Raw genomic sequence first — 15,429 nt, 5'->3', positions numbered from 1 at the left:
CACATGGCATCGGCTCTTCTGAGGGCATCCACCCCAGCCCCATGTCCCCCTGTTAGTTTGGGGACAGCTGGCAGAGGAGACAGGGAGGCCCCGACATCTCCTGTTCCCATTGCCCCTGGGGGGCATTGCTGCTGGACGGGGATGTTCTGGGAGGCATGCCTTTCCCCTATTACCTGATTTAATTAGGCACAGTATAATCTTTCTAATGCAGCTTCCAGATGGGGAACACACGGGAGGTGGAGGTGGCAGGGTGACATGCATGCGGTCAGGACAGCCAAATATCCCAATATGCCAGCAAGGGTCCTGCAGAAATCGGACAGAAAGGGCTCACTCGTTCCCACATCAAAGTCACCAGGAAACCTCCAGCTGCCCCGAAGCGGGGCTGGGGCTGGCTGTCCCAAGGCACGCAGGCGAGGCGTTCCTGTGGGGACGGGGCTGGGACAGGGACAGGAATGGGCATGCGGGGCTGCCAGTGGGCTGGTCACATCACCGGGGCGGGCAGCCCCCTATATCAGCCAGGCTTACGGGCACAGTGCCGGCAGAGTGTGACCGTGACATCCCTCAGCCCCTCGCCCACCCTCTCCAGCCATGGATGACATCTATAAGGCAGCGGTAAGTGCCTGCCTTTGGGGCTGTCGTTTGGGGGGGTTTAAAGGGTTTTTGGGGATTTTATAGTGTGATGGAATTAATTCAGTGGAGAAATACTAATAAGAAATAATTATAGGGTGGCATCTTTTAGTCAATGTCTTCATCCAAGACACAGATCTTTCCCATGAGTTAAACCTCACCTTCTTTGTGGTGCTTTGTAACTCTGCCATTGCTATGTTTCCCCTTCCTTAGCTGAATATTTTTCTGGGAGATTTGAAAAAACCCTCAGCTTTTGTAAGTTATTTCCAAACATCCACCTCTGCTTTGCCACTCCCGATATCTGCTCTGCAGAAATCCAGAATGTGAGCTATGCTCTTGGGGAACGTAGAGCATCCTAACGGCTATTTTAACTTACACAGCTGCACGCTGCGCTCATCGGGTAAACCCAAACTATTTGGTCTGTAATAAGGACACTGCATTATTTTGTAATATAGACAGGCAGCAATACGTGAGTGGAATAAGGATGAAAATAGATTCTGGATAGTGTGGATTGCTACTGTCTCTCTTGCATAACTGGAGATAAAATAAGACCTTTTTGGTGCTTTTTTAAATTTAAAATATATAGTTCATCAGGTTTGATTTTTAACCAAAGGCACAAAAACTACATCATACAAGTCCTATTGTAATTCCAAGTTTTTTAAAGGGAAGAAAGATATTGCAGGATACGTAATTGAAGAAAACAACAAAATGCTCACACCTCTCCTGTCCTTTGGTGGTCCTCCTCCTTGAACCTTGTGAAATGGAGCCCCCCAAGCAATCCCGATAGCGTGAAAAGGCTCAGGAATGGCTGTGCAATATAGCGCTGAGTACCCCAGCCAACACCTCAAAAAGGGAGAAAAATGTGAAAAATCAAAGAAAATCCAGGCCTCTCTAATTAAGCTTTTTAATTAAATATGTTCTCTGCTGCTCAAGGCACAGGTCCTCTCCTCATTGTTGAGGGACCTCATGCATGTAGTTAGCAAGAAAGGCTGAAGTGCTTTGCAAGCTGAGATGCCCACAGCCAGAGGGTCTGTCCATCAGCTGGGGCAACGTGCTGGCAACATGGGTGGAGAACCCTGAAAAGAAAAGGTTCCCCACCTACAAGCTCCAGCCTCTCTCCAACCTCTGCCCCAGAGATGGGCAAAAATCCACAGGAGAAGGTCATTCCTAGCTGAAGCCTGTGGGCTCTAGTGGAGTTGGACCATGGAGGAATTTAGCTGAGAAAAAAGAAATGCGGCAATAGAGAACAACCCAAAAATTCCTACCTCATATACCAAAAACTTACCCCAAACACAGAGCCCTTGACTAGGGAAATGAGCCACACAAAAGACCCTATGGACTCCCATAGGATCTTGCTGGTGGTTTGAAGGCAGGAGCGTGCTGTTAAACGTGGGACTCGAGTCCTGGGCATGAACTGCCAGCACCCTTACAGAGGCAAAACAAGTCCAAGTCAGGCACAGCTGAGACAAACAGGGTTTTCATGGATATATTCCCCAGGATTTTAACGATTTTTAAACACTTACCTGGAAAAAAAATTGAAGAACTTCAACTTCCCCTGTCTGACTTCAGACGGAAACACGGGATGAAGGAGAGAGCCGATAAAAGCAAAGCACAGCAGATTTGGCGTTACCACGGCCGCCCAGTGCTGTGAGCTTAGTGCTTGCGTCCACACCGCCACCACAGAAACCTGTCCCTGAAATGATGTGGAGGGAAAAGAGGACTAAAGCTGCGAACAGCACCCATGTCCAGAGGGCACTATAAACAGCTCGAGAGATCTCGCTAACAAAAGTGTCACTCTGTAGTTACCGTGCGTTTCATTTACATGGAGCATAGCTCCACATTGATCACTTCAGTAGTCAAGGAAACTTTGGAAGTGAGTATTTTTTACTTGCTGCATGCTGATGGCATATATTAATATTATATTTACGCCAAATTCCCTACGTGCAACCAGAGAACCCAATGGATTTTCATCTTGCCCACTCATGCCTAGATAAGGGTGTGCAAACACAAAGCTATTTCGGGAACATTTTTAGGCTCTGTTAAGCGACACGAAGAACAGTGCCAGGGACAAGTGTCCAGATAAAGGGCTGCAAGGATAAATACCAAAGCCTGGGAACAATCAGGGAGCTCATCTTTATCTCCAGCACCTCTCTCACCCGGGCTTATAAATAGCCAACGCACCAAGAGGGTCAGGTTACGCGAGTGGCAGGACGGTGGCTGTGGACATCGGCTGAGGGAGCGTTGTGGCTGCCCTCACTCTGCCCAAACCATATCCCAGAAGTGCTGGCAGCTGCCTGCCTGCCTGCCTTCAGCAGTGCCGGGGCCATGGTGGGCTTGGGTTTCCTCCTGCTATGGCAATCCTGCCACCGTCTGTAGCTCTTTCTGACTTCAAAGTCTTCACCTCCTGGTGTGTGAGGAGTGGGATAAGGCTCTCTGCCCGCTTCCTGTAGCCTCTGTCCCACTAAGAAAAAGTGGGAAGGATATCCAGCCGGCTTTCGCAAAACCACTCCTCTTCGGGGCAAAAGCATCAGCCTTCCCTCTAAGGGTGCCACAACCCCAGGTTGAGGGGTTCTGCCCTGACCGAAACACGGCAGGGATGAGTATTGGGGACTGCTCACACATGGCATGGAGATGGCAGTAAGGAGACATTAGTGGGGTCAGGCACCCTCTGCATGGGCCAGAGGTAGTCCTGGCAGGGGTCATGTCTGGCTGGCTCTGGAGAGGCTGTCAACCAGCCTGGGAGGGAAGAGTCAGCATTTTAATGGATGCTACTGAAGGGGCAGCTGGACCCGGTGGTGGGGTCAGCAATTTTAGATAAGCAATACCTGCAGGCAGGAATGAAGCCAAACAGAGAAATGCACTCAAAGGGGCTGATGGATTCCTCTTGCTCTCCTCATTGATTATTTTAATTAATTCATGCTAACTAATAAGCTCCTGCTGATTGTCTGCAGGGAATGAGCTAGGGCAGGGTTTGGGAACAATCTGCTGGCCCATTTTGGCTAACGCCTAATGGCCCCATGGGCGTTTCTTCAGGCAGCAACCCAAAACAGGGTAAAGGGAATAGCCGCTCCCTTCGGAGGCAGAAACCCTTGTCAGAAACACTGACTTGGATGGAAGTAGACCAGCTCTTAATGCTTGGATAGTGCAGAGAGCTTCCTGAATCTAGGGCTGATAGACAACTACTAGGGATGATCTTGTCCACCTCTCCCTCCCCAGGGACCTCTCCAGCACATCCCACCTCTGGCCTGGCCTCAGCCCACGCACGAGCAGCCCTCAGCAGCACAGCCATCCTGCTGCGAAGCCTCCCAGCAACACGAAATTATCCCTAAATTGTTGACAGAGACAAATGCTTTTTCCCAATGGGTCTTCCCTGCTTGTGCAAAGGCTACTTCTGCTGTGTCTCGGATGCTGCCACTCTGGAGAAACAATGCTCACTTCAAAGGAGTTGGGGATAATTGATTTTAAGGGGAAGAATCTCTTAGACTACAAAAAGTTGTGGTGTCAAAACCTGATCGGTTGTGTATCCTGTAGTCCATGAGGGTGACCATTGAGGCTTGGCTGAAGGCTGCTGAACAAACAATGGTACCTTATAACCATCGGCGATGCTGAGGAAGAAAAATGACTTGCTCTCTGCGTTTTCCTTGCAGGTTGAGCAGCTGACAGAAGAGCAAAAAAATGGTACGTGCATCTTTAACCTGACATCACAGCCTAAAGACGAGCTCCCCAGCTGGCAGCCCAGCCTGCTGCAGCCAGTACACCCCAGAATATATCTAGCAGCCAGCCAAAGCAGGGCATAACCCAGGGATTTTGATCCACCAGCATTTCACGCGAGAAAATTTGTGTGCACGTGTCCGGGTGTCATTGTCGTGTGGTGCCCGGGCAGCGCCAGGGTGCCTGTGCAGGGGAGGCTGTGCCAGGGGCCAGCCCCCTGCCCCAGGGCTGCTCACCTGCAGGGCTGAGGTGTGGGGCAAGACCCCCACATCTCCTCTCCTCTCTCTCCCCAGAGTTCAAGGCTGCCTTTGACATCTTCGTGCTGGGGGCGGAGGACGGCTGCATCAGCACCAAGGAGCTGGGGAAGGTGATGCGGATGCTGGGGCAGAACCCCACCCCTGAGGAGCTGCAGGAGATGATAGACGAGGTGGATGAGGATGGTGAGAGATGTGGGTTTCTTCCACTCTCCCAGGCACCATGCCTGTGGCATGGGGGGGGCACAGTGCAGGTCGGGAACGCTCAGCGCCTGTGCAGCACTGGCAGGATCTGTGCTGGGGACAGCCACAGCCTGCAGGCAAGCAACTGGCAGTACTGTGATTTTGAAGAACACTCAACACTCACCAAACTTTAGCGTGGATCCTTTAGGAAATTTCCAGGCAAAGAGAAACTTTAAGCATTATTATTCCTATAATGATCGGGCTGCTTGAACTGATTTTGGGGGCCACTCTGAAATCGTACAGATCCATTTATAAAACAAAATCTAGGCTGAATGTAGCAACTGCAACTTCAGAAATGCCACAATTACAGGATTCTGTCTTTGGGAAAGTGAGAATACAAGTGTACCTACACACACACACAAATAACTGATATGGATTAAATCAGTGTACCGATCACACATAACAAAATCTGCTGTGTGCAAGGTGGGCAGAAATACCATACTAAGTAACTGGAAAACAAAAAAACAGTTAAAAATCAGGTGAAAAAGGAAAACAGCTGTGTCATTGAAAACAACACTTGAAAAAACACATTGAAAAAAACACACTGCATGGAGACCTGCCTTCTGGAACTTTTAATACCTGAATGAGATGGACAGGTATCAGAAATTAGCAGAAATAGCAGAAATTTCCATTCATCAGTGCTTCCAGTAGGACTTTGGTTCATTCTGCCTTAGCAAAACGACGGCAAAAGGTAAAAATTCAGTGATGAAGTCAGTCCATGGCCTCAGTCACTTACACCAGCGTCCTGAAAGCTGCCTCTTGCTGCAGGGCTGCTCACCTGACCTTTGCTCCTAGGTTACTAAAGAGAAGTGTGATCCCTCACTTGGCGTTCCTTGTCCACTCTGTGTAGCACCAGCTGATGGTGTTTATTTTGCCTGCAGGCAGCGGCACTGTAGACTTTGATGAGTTCCTTGTTATGATGGTCCGGTGTATGAAAGATGACAGCAAAGGAAAAACTGAAGAGGAACTCTCAGATCTCTTCAGGATGTTTGATAAGTAAGAGCTGTGACTGCAGCACAGCGGGGTGGCAGGAGCAGTGCAGCCACTCTGTCTCCCCCTCCCTAGCGTGCCGGTCTGCTCCTGAGCTCTTCTGTCCTTGCACAGAAATGCTGATGGCTATATCGACCTCGAGGAGCTGAAAATCATGCTGCAGGCGACGGGAGAGACCATCACCGAGGATGACATAGAAGAACTGATGAAAGATGGAGATAAAAACAACGATGGCAGGATTGACTACGATGGTAGGAGTCTTTATTGTCTGCATTTTGGTTGTGAGCCCTTGAGCGTCCCCTGGGCAGCTCCCAGGTTGCTTTCAGGGATGGGCGTGAAGCATTGCTTCAGGCAGTGCTGGGCAATATGCCTGATTGCACAGGGATGGGGGGGGTTTCTTATGCTTTCTGGAAGGATAGCAAGGGCCTGGGGCTGCCTCAACTCTCCCCACGCTGCGAAAGCCAGCCTGCAGAAAAGCAAAGAAACCTGCTGTCCCCTCCTGCCCCCTCAACACAAGCCCCAGCTCTGAAGGGCTGTGTCTTTGAATGCGATGCTGCTGAAATGACCCTCAAGACCATTTCCAAGCTGAACTCGTGGCCGTGTCCCTCCCTGGGTGCTGACCTCTGGCGTTTTGGTGGCAGCCAAGGGTGATGCTGGGCTCTGATGACATTTCCAGTGGGAGTCACGAGGAGTCCTTGCCACACCCAGAGGACCAGTAGCCATTCCCCCTCAGCTTCCCACCCCTCAGGGGGATGGAAAAGGAGACAGGGCTGGGGAATGCTGCCAGGAGTGCTCTTGGCAGCTGCAAGGGCCCTTCAGTCCCACCTTACTCCCTTTGTCTCCAATGTCTTCCGCTTTGCAGAATTCCTGGAGTTTATGAAGGGAGTTGAATAGATGAACAACCCAAATCTCCTAAACCAGCTTTCGTCTCATCTCCTTGGATAAGTCCCCTGGCTACCAGCATGAAGACTGAGTGCTGAGAAGGGTGGCCAACGGGAAAATAAAATGTGTTCATACCAAACACCTCAGATGGTCATTCCTTGGAGGTTTAGTGAGAACTTTGCATATGCATGACTAATGGGGCCACACCAAGCGCCTGCAAGCCTTGTCTGGGAAGATTTACGCCTCCAAGGAGGTATTTTGCCGCCAGCCCCATGGCAAAGCCCGGCCAACAGGGCAGCGGGTGCTTGGCGGGGGGCTGCTATGTTGCACCTCCTTGCCCCTGCCATGGTGAGCGTGCTCAGGAACACGGTCCTCCAGCAGCCCTGGGTGGGAGCCTCGCCACGATAACCGCAACACCCAATTTTCCCTTGGAAACCACATCCACGTGGGCCACAGGGGCCCCCAGGTGCAGGATGACAGCGGGGCCGAGGAGGACATGCCATGCTGTCCCTGAGGGCCTCGGGTGCCATCTTCCCTCGTCCCAAGGAAGCGTGGCATTCCTGCAGCATTAGCAGCTCCCCCTGCGCATAGCTGCCTCCTCCCATCGAATTACAACCCCAGCACAGCTCCCGCATTGCAGTCGTGTTGCTAAAATCAAACGTTTACCCAAGCAAAATAAACATTGGCACAGCGATGCTGCCCTTGGGCCCAGCGCCCTCCTGCCCGCTGCACCGTCCTTCTGCCTTTCCTCCCCAAACCAGCTTTTTCCCTTTTTTTTTTTTTAATCCTCCCATGGAAATGACACCCTGAGCAGCTGAATTTGATGTGACACTCATTTGTAGCAATAACGAAATATTGGCATTCAGGCCAAACAGGCTTGAGGTGAGCACAGGTACGAGAGGGGCTGTCTGTTGCTGGAAAAGACACAGCTGTGTCTTTCTTCCGGACAATGACCACCAAATATGTTGCCCAACCAGGGCTCGTTAACACCAGAGAAACCATGGAAATGCACCCCTGCCAGCTAGAGCAGCTGATTTTCCTTAAAACCCAGCGTATTTTGAGAATGCTGCTAATGCAAACATCTGGAAGACCTGCTCAGAGTGGTCTCTGCGAGGGTCCCAAGCCCGCAAGGCCATAGCTCCTGCTGATGGAGCAGAATTGCAGGTGCACCAGAAGCCAACAGACAGCAATGCATTGGGTCGAACAACCCTGTGACAGAAAACGCTCCCAAGTGTTACCATCTTCTGTTTCCAATGAATCCACAGCCTAGAGATCAAAAAACAATCATTTTCCACCTCCCCAAGGTAGCAACAGAAGTCATTTCCCACTAGACCTGCTCCCGAGGACACAGCTGAAATGTTTTACCCCAGGACACCTCTGCAGAGGTGCAAATACCCAGGCTTCGGCTGCGAGCCAAGGTGACTCTCCCCACAGCCATAGCCATCCAGCCCATGGGCAACCCACGCTCTCACATCACATCTCAGCAGGCATCACCAGCAGCCCCATTACCATCCTCTGTCCCGACCAGATGTCAACACTTAATACAGGCTCCTCCAACATACTCACTACTGCTTATGGACAGGCTTTGGCTCCCTAAAGAGTGAATGAGAGAAAAAATAAGGAACTTTCCCATTTTAACCCCCTCCCTTCAGCCAACTTGGTGGCCTAGCGGGATGCCTGGACTCTTGCTGTGACCCCAGGGAAAATGATGAACCTCTCCTCCCTCAGTTCAGTGGCACAGGCAGCAGCAAGTCAGCCTCGTCATCTACCCACTCTTTTCTGAGAACAAAACAGGCAAGATTGTGGCTGGAAAGAAAGAGGATCCAGGTCTTGTATCAGCTTAAACTTGCCCCTAGAAGAGCTGACATGCTGGGGACCGTTTGTGCTTTTTTAGTCGTTAGACCAGAGGTGCCAGCACGTCAGCGTGCCCTGGGTGAAGTCTGAAACTGCTGTGAGACCCATTTGTCTTAACACACTGACTGTCCTCCAAAAGTAAGACAGCAAATGCCATGGGGTGGGGCGCTGCAGGAGGATTTCACTGCTGGCTAAAACACAGGAACAACTGCATAAGGAATGTAACAGGACGCGACAGGCCAGCATGCAGGTCAGACGGCTGGAAAACCAGTACCAAGTACAAGGATCAGCCTGGTTGAAGCCTCCACAGAAGGGACATGCCTGAAGTTGTGCTAATGATGAATGAAAACCACCCAGGAGTCCATGTCTCTACGCAACTCCAAATAACTTTGCAGTTTTCCCTGCATGTGTTGCGAAGTTTTGGTGCCAGAAGCCTTTAAGGAACATGACACATATCATAGAATGGTTTGGGTTGGAAGTGACCTTAAAGATCATCTAGTTCCAACCCCAGATCCACAAGCACTGTTTAAAAGGAAAATAAAAGTAGTCATTGAAACATCCATCCATTTTTTTACCAGGTAAAAAGCCATTTACCACTCTCTAACCCAGCCCCCAAACCTGTGTGCGCTTAACCCCCAGCTGAAACGGGCGCTGCGCTGGCAGCTGACGGCAGCCCGTGCCACTGGGCACAGCCACAGTGCTCAGGTCATTTGTTCTGCTTGTTTTTGCTGGCAGTGGATTTAATTCCTGCAGCAGCAGCGTAACGCGGGCTAAGATAGGTCAGAGAAATGACATTTCACCATGCCAAAGCCCCTGTCGTGTAGAAACACCTGCAATGGCCTCGAAACCTGGGCAAAGCAGAACTCGTTCTGTTCACCGCTTTTTGTTTAACACACTACTGGAAGGCAGGAAATGGGGACAGAGCAACACGTGTCCAGCCCTACTTCTCATTTTCACTGAGAACATCAATGTCCCCAGTGAATACTCTGTCCCATCAGAGCATTTCCCAGTGCTGATTTCTCCTCCCAGTGCTGTGCTCTTGGCTTGCAGTGAGATCCCTCATCTTTGCCAAATGAGCTGATCCAGTATTCAGTTACGTGCCCTTTGCTCCCTGTCTTTTTTCTTTTTTTGTAACCAAAGGGAAAAAAGGAGCCAAACTGGAACTTGATACTGAGTCCTCTTAATTGCAACAGGGAGAAATATCTGCAGCGAGTATGACATACACCAGCAGCAAACATGAAATGTATAACCTGATGCGCAGCAGTAGCTGAGCAGAGAGATGCTCTCAAGCTCATTGGCTTCCTGCAGGACACCAAGGGCTGCATCTTAGGAGTTCTGCAGTTTTTAAATGTCAGAGATGACAGAGCTCTGCGTAATGGGAATAGTTTTGAGCGGGCCACAGCTGCCAGTTCCATATCCTGGGCTCTGCATACATAATCCTCTTAAAAAGAATCTTCAGCCTCACTTGACCAACAGAAATCAAGACACAGAACTTAAATTTGACTTCACAAGGCAAGTGAAAGAGGATGAAGACCTACCAGGAGGCTGTGTCAGCACAGGCTCCTCTCCACAGCCTTCCCTTCTGGGCTGGGGTAACCTCTACAAGCAGGGAAATTGTCGACTGAGCTGTCATGGGGTTAGAAAATGCAATAGATTACCAACTACTGTCCAGGCAGCATCCTGCAGGACCACCATGTGTGCAGGGATCAGACAACAACAAACCTGACACCAAGCTGCTGGGGAAGCCTCACAAAATTCCTGTCTCTTGCTACACAATGATGTCTGGATTAAGGTTACGTTCCTCCGCGCTGCACTTTGTCACGCAGCCGCTATTTTGGTCAGAAAGTCAGCGAGCCCTTATTTGGGAAGGTGTCCCACTGAAGGGCAGCATGAAGGGCAGCAAGATGAAAGGGCTGCTTCTGCAGGCAGGCCTGGGGGAGCTGCCTGGAGCCACAGGAAGCCTAAATCTTTCTCTCTGCTTCTTAACATGCCAACATCCTTTTCTCAGCCTCACCCTCGCCTCTCTCTTCCCTCAAACCGCATCCTGCGAGTGAGCTACTCTCACAACACGAGCACTTTGCAGAAGACATCAAGAGGGTTCAGACATGAAATCCTCCGAGATAGAAAGCCTTAGTGCTAGGGAGTTCAAATGCAGAACTTAAAAGAGGCTGGAGATCTGCAGACACACAGGCGAAGATGCACCAAGACAAACAAAGAGCTCTGTTCAAAGGCTTTTCTTTCACTCTTCTTGTCACGACACACCTGCACCAGACTGACCTTCACTTACAGAGCTGGACCAGCCACTCTGTCTCCTCCAGCACCAGCAGCAACCCAGAGGGACATCTGCCCATGCTGGGTTTCTCTGCCAGCCCCAGCAAGGCTGCAGGACGATGCTGGGCAGCTCCAGGCTGGCAGCTGAGGCTGCCAGATGCACACGCTAACCTGCACCGCAGCTATGCAATCTTGCCTTTGTAGACAAACTCTCTCAAGCAGAGAAGGCACCAGCCACACAGATTGAGACCTCCTATACCCACAGGCACTTGGGTACCACTGAGGCCAGTGGGATTTAAGCACCATGTATCTGTCCCTGGGTGACCTGTCACTTGCAAAAAACACATCTCCAGGGAGGATTAACACCACCAGGAACCTCTTATGTGTTGACCTCCTGCCTTTCCTGAGGGCAGAAGGGACCAGACAACATTTCTGTTGTGACTATTTAGCAGACTCTAGCTGGTGGTACGAGCCCTGTGACTGTACGCTCTCTGCAACACAGCATCCCTCCTGACCAGCACGCTGCTCTTGCGCAGCAATCAAATTCTTTCATCTGACAAACATCAACCTCCACAACAGCCCAAAATATGTCCACAGAAGGAATCAGACAGTTAGGGCTTGCAGACTTCCCTCAGACTTTAAAAGCTCTTGACTCCTGAGTTTTAAGTTAGTAAATATCTTTATACTGCCTGGTTTAGGGCTGAGTGGTATTTTTAATTAGTCAAAAACAAATAAAAAGTGGCAATTGGGGAAAAAAACCCCTTGTGAATTCAAGCCATAAAGAATTCAAAATACTTGTTTCAAAACATTGCACTTTGATAATTGGCTAAACTATTAAAAAAATCAATTACATTAATTAGATATTTCAGACAAATTTTTCTTTTTGAAAAGAAATCCAGCAAGTGTTTTGCCGCTATACTGCAAAGACAGAAGACACTTGCAAACTTCCAGCCTCTGTGTCGATCTGTGGATCTACACCACCGGGTGGACAGGCGTTGGAACTGCAGTTTCAGGAACAGTTCGTTGCATTTTAACAGGTGGCTCATTTCACCTCCGGAATCAGCTTTGCTGGCTGGTGGCACCTGGAGAGTGAAGTCCTCTCCTGATCTACAGGACAGCAGTAACAAATCCCTGTCACAACACCTCTTGGGCTTTTGGATGTTAGTCCTTTATCTCACCTGTCAGCACATTTCATCAAGTAGGTACTTTGTTACTGCAACAAAAGATCTCCACTAAAATACAGTAACTATGAAAAATATGGGTATTTTATATAGTTCTATAACCTTACACATTCCCATCGTAGCTCCATTAACACTTCAATACTTTTAAGTATTTCAGAATACAAAACACACACCATTTCTGACACCAATTGCTATGATCTCTAACACCTTAGTCAGCACTCGGTACCCTGCCACTCTTCCAGATTTCTGTAGCTGTAACTACCTTACCTGGACAGCAAACCAGCAGACATGTAACAGCCCTTGGAAATCTCATCTTGCTCTAACAGCACTACAAACTACCATAAAAATTGTGGCATATGAGAACTCTGAACATGAATGCCAGTATCAAAATAACTTTATCTGTATTGAATACTGTCACCCAAAAGTCCAGACAACACTGGCTTCAATTTATACGAGAAGAAACAAGTTGTTTCTTGTTCAAATTTTAAAGCTTCCCTCAATAACCACTCCACAACTTGAAAACAGACTTTCAACTGCTGAACACTCATGACCTGTACCAATAATTACAGCAGAACAGCACTGAGGAGGGAGCAGCTGTTTTACTTTAGGTGTGGAGCCTGACAATATTAACGCAAAATCTCTCCGCAGCTCTGGCAGGCATCTAAAATACAACTCAAACAAGACTTTTGTAGGATTCTCCTCAAATTTGGGAGGTGAAGATTTTGTTACATCCAATTTTATTATTACAAAAATGCTGTAACACACATGCCAAAAGGAAAACTGGTCTTTGTCTTAAAACACATCAGTCCTTTTTCTGCTGAGCAGCCGCCTGCTTGGCGTTGTTGGCCTGCATCTTCTTCAGCCCCTTTTTGTTGTGTTTCTTTGCAAATCTCATGTTCCTCAGAAACTTGGGATCAACCTAGAACAGTAAGGAAAAAATAAGCCATGTTGTACAAGAGACATATGCAGAAACATATATATCTCCAGATTGTTCCAATTATTCCCAAACGCTAGCTATGATTAATTCGGATTTTTTTTTCTGATTTATTACATCAATAAAATTATTTTAGCCATCTGTAACCATCCTTTAACTAGCTATTTTCCTTAATTGCAATAAACAAACAAACCAACCCCAAACCACAGCAATAAATAACTATACAGAAAGAACGCGACAAGCTAAATAAAGCTGTAAACAAGACAAATTTCATTTCCATGTCACAATACATTCTGGATCTGAAGTACCACAAACCAACCCTGGCAGGTGAGCACATACACATTGTAACCCTGGGGCAAAGACCAGTGACATTCCCTCAGGCCTTTCCTTTTTTACGTTAAAGGAAAATAATGACAGCACAGAGGAGAGTAGCTCCCCAGTTTTTGCCAGCTAATGCCTGGCTAACGCATCCTGTCATGGCTAGGACCAGTTCTCAGAACTATCAGGTACTGCTCCACTGAGAAACATCTGCTATTTTACTGTAAACAGTGTTTTAAGTGTCACACATGAGTGTTAGGATTTTTTCATCTTAACTTATGCACTCGGTGCAAGGAGACAGACTCGGAGACTGCCGGACTACCTGCAGGAGGGGGCAGGACTGAACCTTCACTGAGCTATGCAGAAGACAAGCTTTTATGTCACACCCAAAAAGCCCATGTCACATCTACAAAACTAAGAGCACCACAACCCTCCCCCCAAAGGCAAAACGTCCCATTTTCATTTTGAAGTGTGGAAAAATATCCTGTTGTATCACTTGTCTAACCTCAGAAAAACCAAAATGCAGTAATTTTCATAGGTATTGTCCAGAAATGCCAACTCCTCTCATCTTCTGAGTGAAATTCTCTGGATTAGTACAGATAGTAAACTAATATTGAAGGGTACAGAGAAGTAGAAGACACAGCAGAACTCAAAAGGGAGAAGAGCTATCCAACTGACACGTCTGTTTCACTAGTAGCAGCAGTCAGTGATACCCACCTGAGCAGAACAGAGACAAAACTGGCCCATAACTGAAAAGCAGTTTTGTAAACGTACAAGGGTGGCTTTCATGTGGGTAAGAAATACCACAGTTGCATGTGAGATAAGCAAAGATAAAATAGAAACCCACAGTGGTTCTGACCATCTGAAACACAAGCCCCTGTCTACAAAAAATACACCAATCAAAATAATACAAATATTGGATTTTTCTTCATGGTTAAGTCTCAACGAATTAACAGCCTGGAGATATTAATAGAAATACTCACCCCTTTGAGAGATTCGTATCTATGGGACCTGGGTTTCTTGATGCCATTTCTGTGCCACTTACGGGCTATGTGGAAGACCAGAAAACAATTTAAATTACCATTTCTGCTATTATTAAATAGCTGCATTAGCTTTCCTTAAGTCCAGCTGACTCTATCAAAATAATGTGGAACAGAAAATCTTCTAACCCTTCCTATCCAAACTGAACACAAGTTCAGAACGTATCTGTGCTCTCATCCCTCTGCAGACTGTGCTCTCGATACTGTGAGTTGCTAATCCACGAATTTCATGCTCCTCCCTGCATTATTAATTAATAATGCACCACCAGCAGCACCATTAGCACGACAAAAGACCTCAAGTCACTAAGAAGTTCAAGCACACGCATTTAGTACTAAAAGGTGCCGTGTTCACCGTGCGAGACCAAGGACAACCTGCCCGTGAACTCTGCTGACTTACTGCATACAAAAAAACCCAGACAAGCACTGTTTTATCACTGTGGTCACCTTCGGTTGGCGAAGTATCACCGGCCGAACGCCCCTCAGTAACGTGCTGAGTCCGAACACACGAAATTTGCTTTTTTTCTGGTCTGTATTTTTACACTGAGCCCAAACAAGCCCTGACTCGTGCAGCGCCCTCTTTCCACTCAACACGCCGTTCAGTCCCCGTGCACCACGACTTCCTTCCCCCGGGAGCTTGTCTTGCTGGGGAAAAAAGGGAAAGCTGTGCTGCCGTCAGCGAGCGGCTCACAGCGGCGGGTTAAGCCCCTCCGCAGGACGCCGCCCCGCCCCGTCCCGGAGCCGCAGACCGCCCCAGCCCCGCGGCGGCGGGACGCCGAACCCGGCTTACACTGGTTGTGCGTGGTGTGGTTCTTGGACTTGGCCATAGCTGCACCTGTGGGGGAAGGAGACGAGCCTCAGTGGGGCATCCGCTGTACCGACCCCCGCCCTCCCGCCCCTCTCCCACCGCCCCGGCCCGCCGCAGCCACACGCTCGGCCTCGCCCCCTCCCCGGCTGGCGGTGCCGGCCCCGGCCCAGCCCGGGGAACTACCCGCCGCCGCTCGCGGCGCGCTGATGGAGCCGGATTGCGCGTAACAACACTCACCGCCGCCGCCGCCGCACCGGAAGAGAAGGGCAGAGCGCGGGGGCTGCCGGGAAATGGCGTCGAGGACCGGAACCCCGCGCCG

The 15,429-nt window shown here is 49.1% G+C and overlaps 1 protein-coding gene and 1 non-coding gene across 2 annotated transcripts; one reads left to right on the top strand and one right to left on the bottom strand.

The window, feature by feature from the left end:
- Window positions 1-588: 588 nt before the first annotated feature.
- TNNC1 (troponin C1, slow skeletal and cardiac type) lies at window positions 589-6,719 on the top strand. The gene is made up of 6 exons (XM_009985656.2): window positions 589-612; window positions 4,275-4,305; window positions 4,632-4,778; window positions 5,717-5,831; window positions 5,940-6,076; window positions 6,688-6,719. Exons 1-6 carry the CDS (start codon window positions 589-591, stop codon window positions 6,717-6,719), a joined length of 486 nt encoding a protein of 161 aa, XP_009983958.1.
- Window positions 6,720-14,273: 7,554 nt separating this feature from the next.
- On the bottom strand, window positions 14,274-15,132 carry LOC104378604 (uncharacterized). The gene is made up of 3 exons (XR_015222481.1): window positions 15,093-15,132; window positions 14,750-14,947; window positions 14,274-14,313 (listed from the first exon to the last, which is right to left on the bottom strand). It is a non-coding gene; the product is annotated as an uncharacterized LOC104378604 (transcript).
- Between the last annotated feature and the right edge of the window lie 297 nt (window positions 15,133-15,429).

This window comes from Tauraco erythrolophus, chromosome 12, assembly GCF_009769465.1.
Source record: "Tauraco erythrolophus isolate bTauEry1 chromosome 12, bTauEry1.pri, whole genome shotgun sequence".
NCBI lineage: Eukaryota > Metazoa > Chordata > Aves > Musophagiformes > Musophagidae > Tauraco > Tauraco erythrolophus.
This window is presented reverse-complemented; position numbering and strand designations above follow the sequence as displayed.

What these genes read in the sequence shown, in the direction of transcription:
- TNNC1 (XM_009985656.2), top strand. Translation starts at nt 589, where the DNA reads ATGGATGACATCTATAAGGCAGCG. An exon ending in AGACGAGGTGGATGAGGATG is followed by an intron (nt 4,779 to 5,716) that starts GTGAGAGATGTG and finishes TTTTGCCTGCAG; the next exon opens with GCAGCGGCACTGTAGACTTT. An exon ending in TGGCAGGATTGACTACGATG is followed by an intron (nt 6,077 to 6,687) that starts GTAGGAGTCTTT and finishes TCCGCTTTGCAG; the next exon opens with AATTCCTGGAGTTTATGAAG.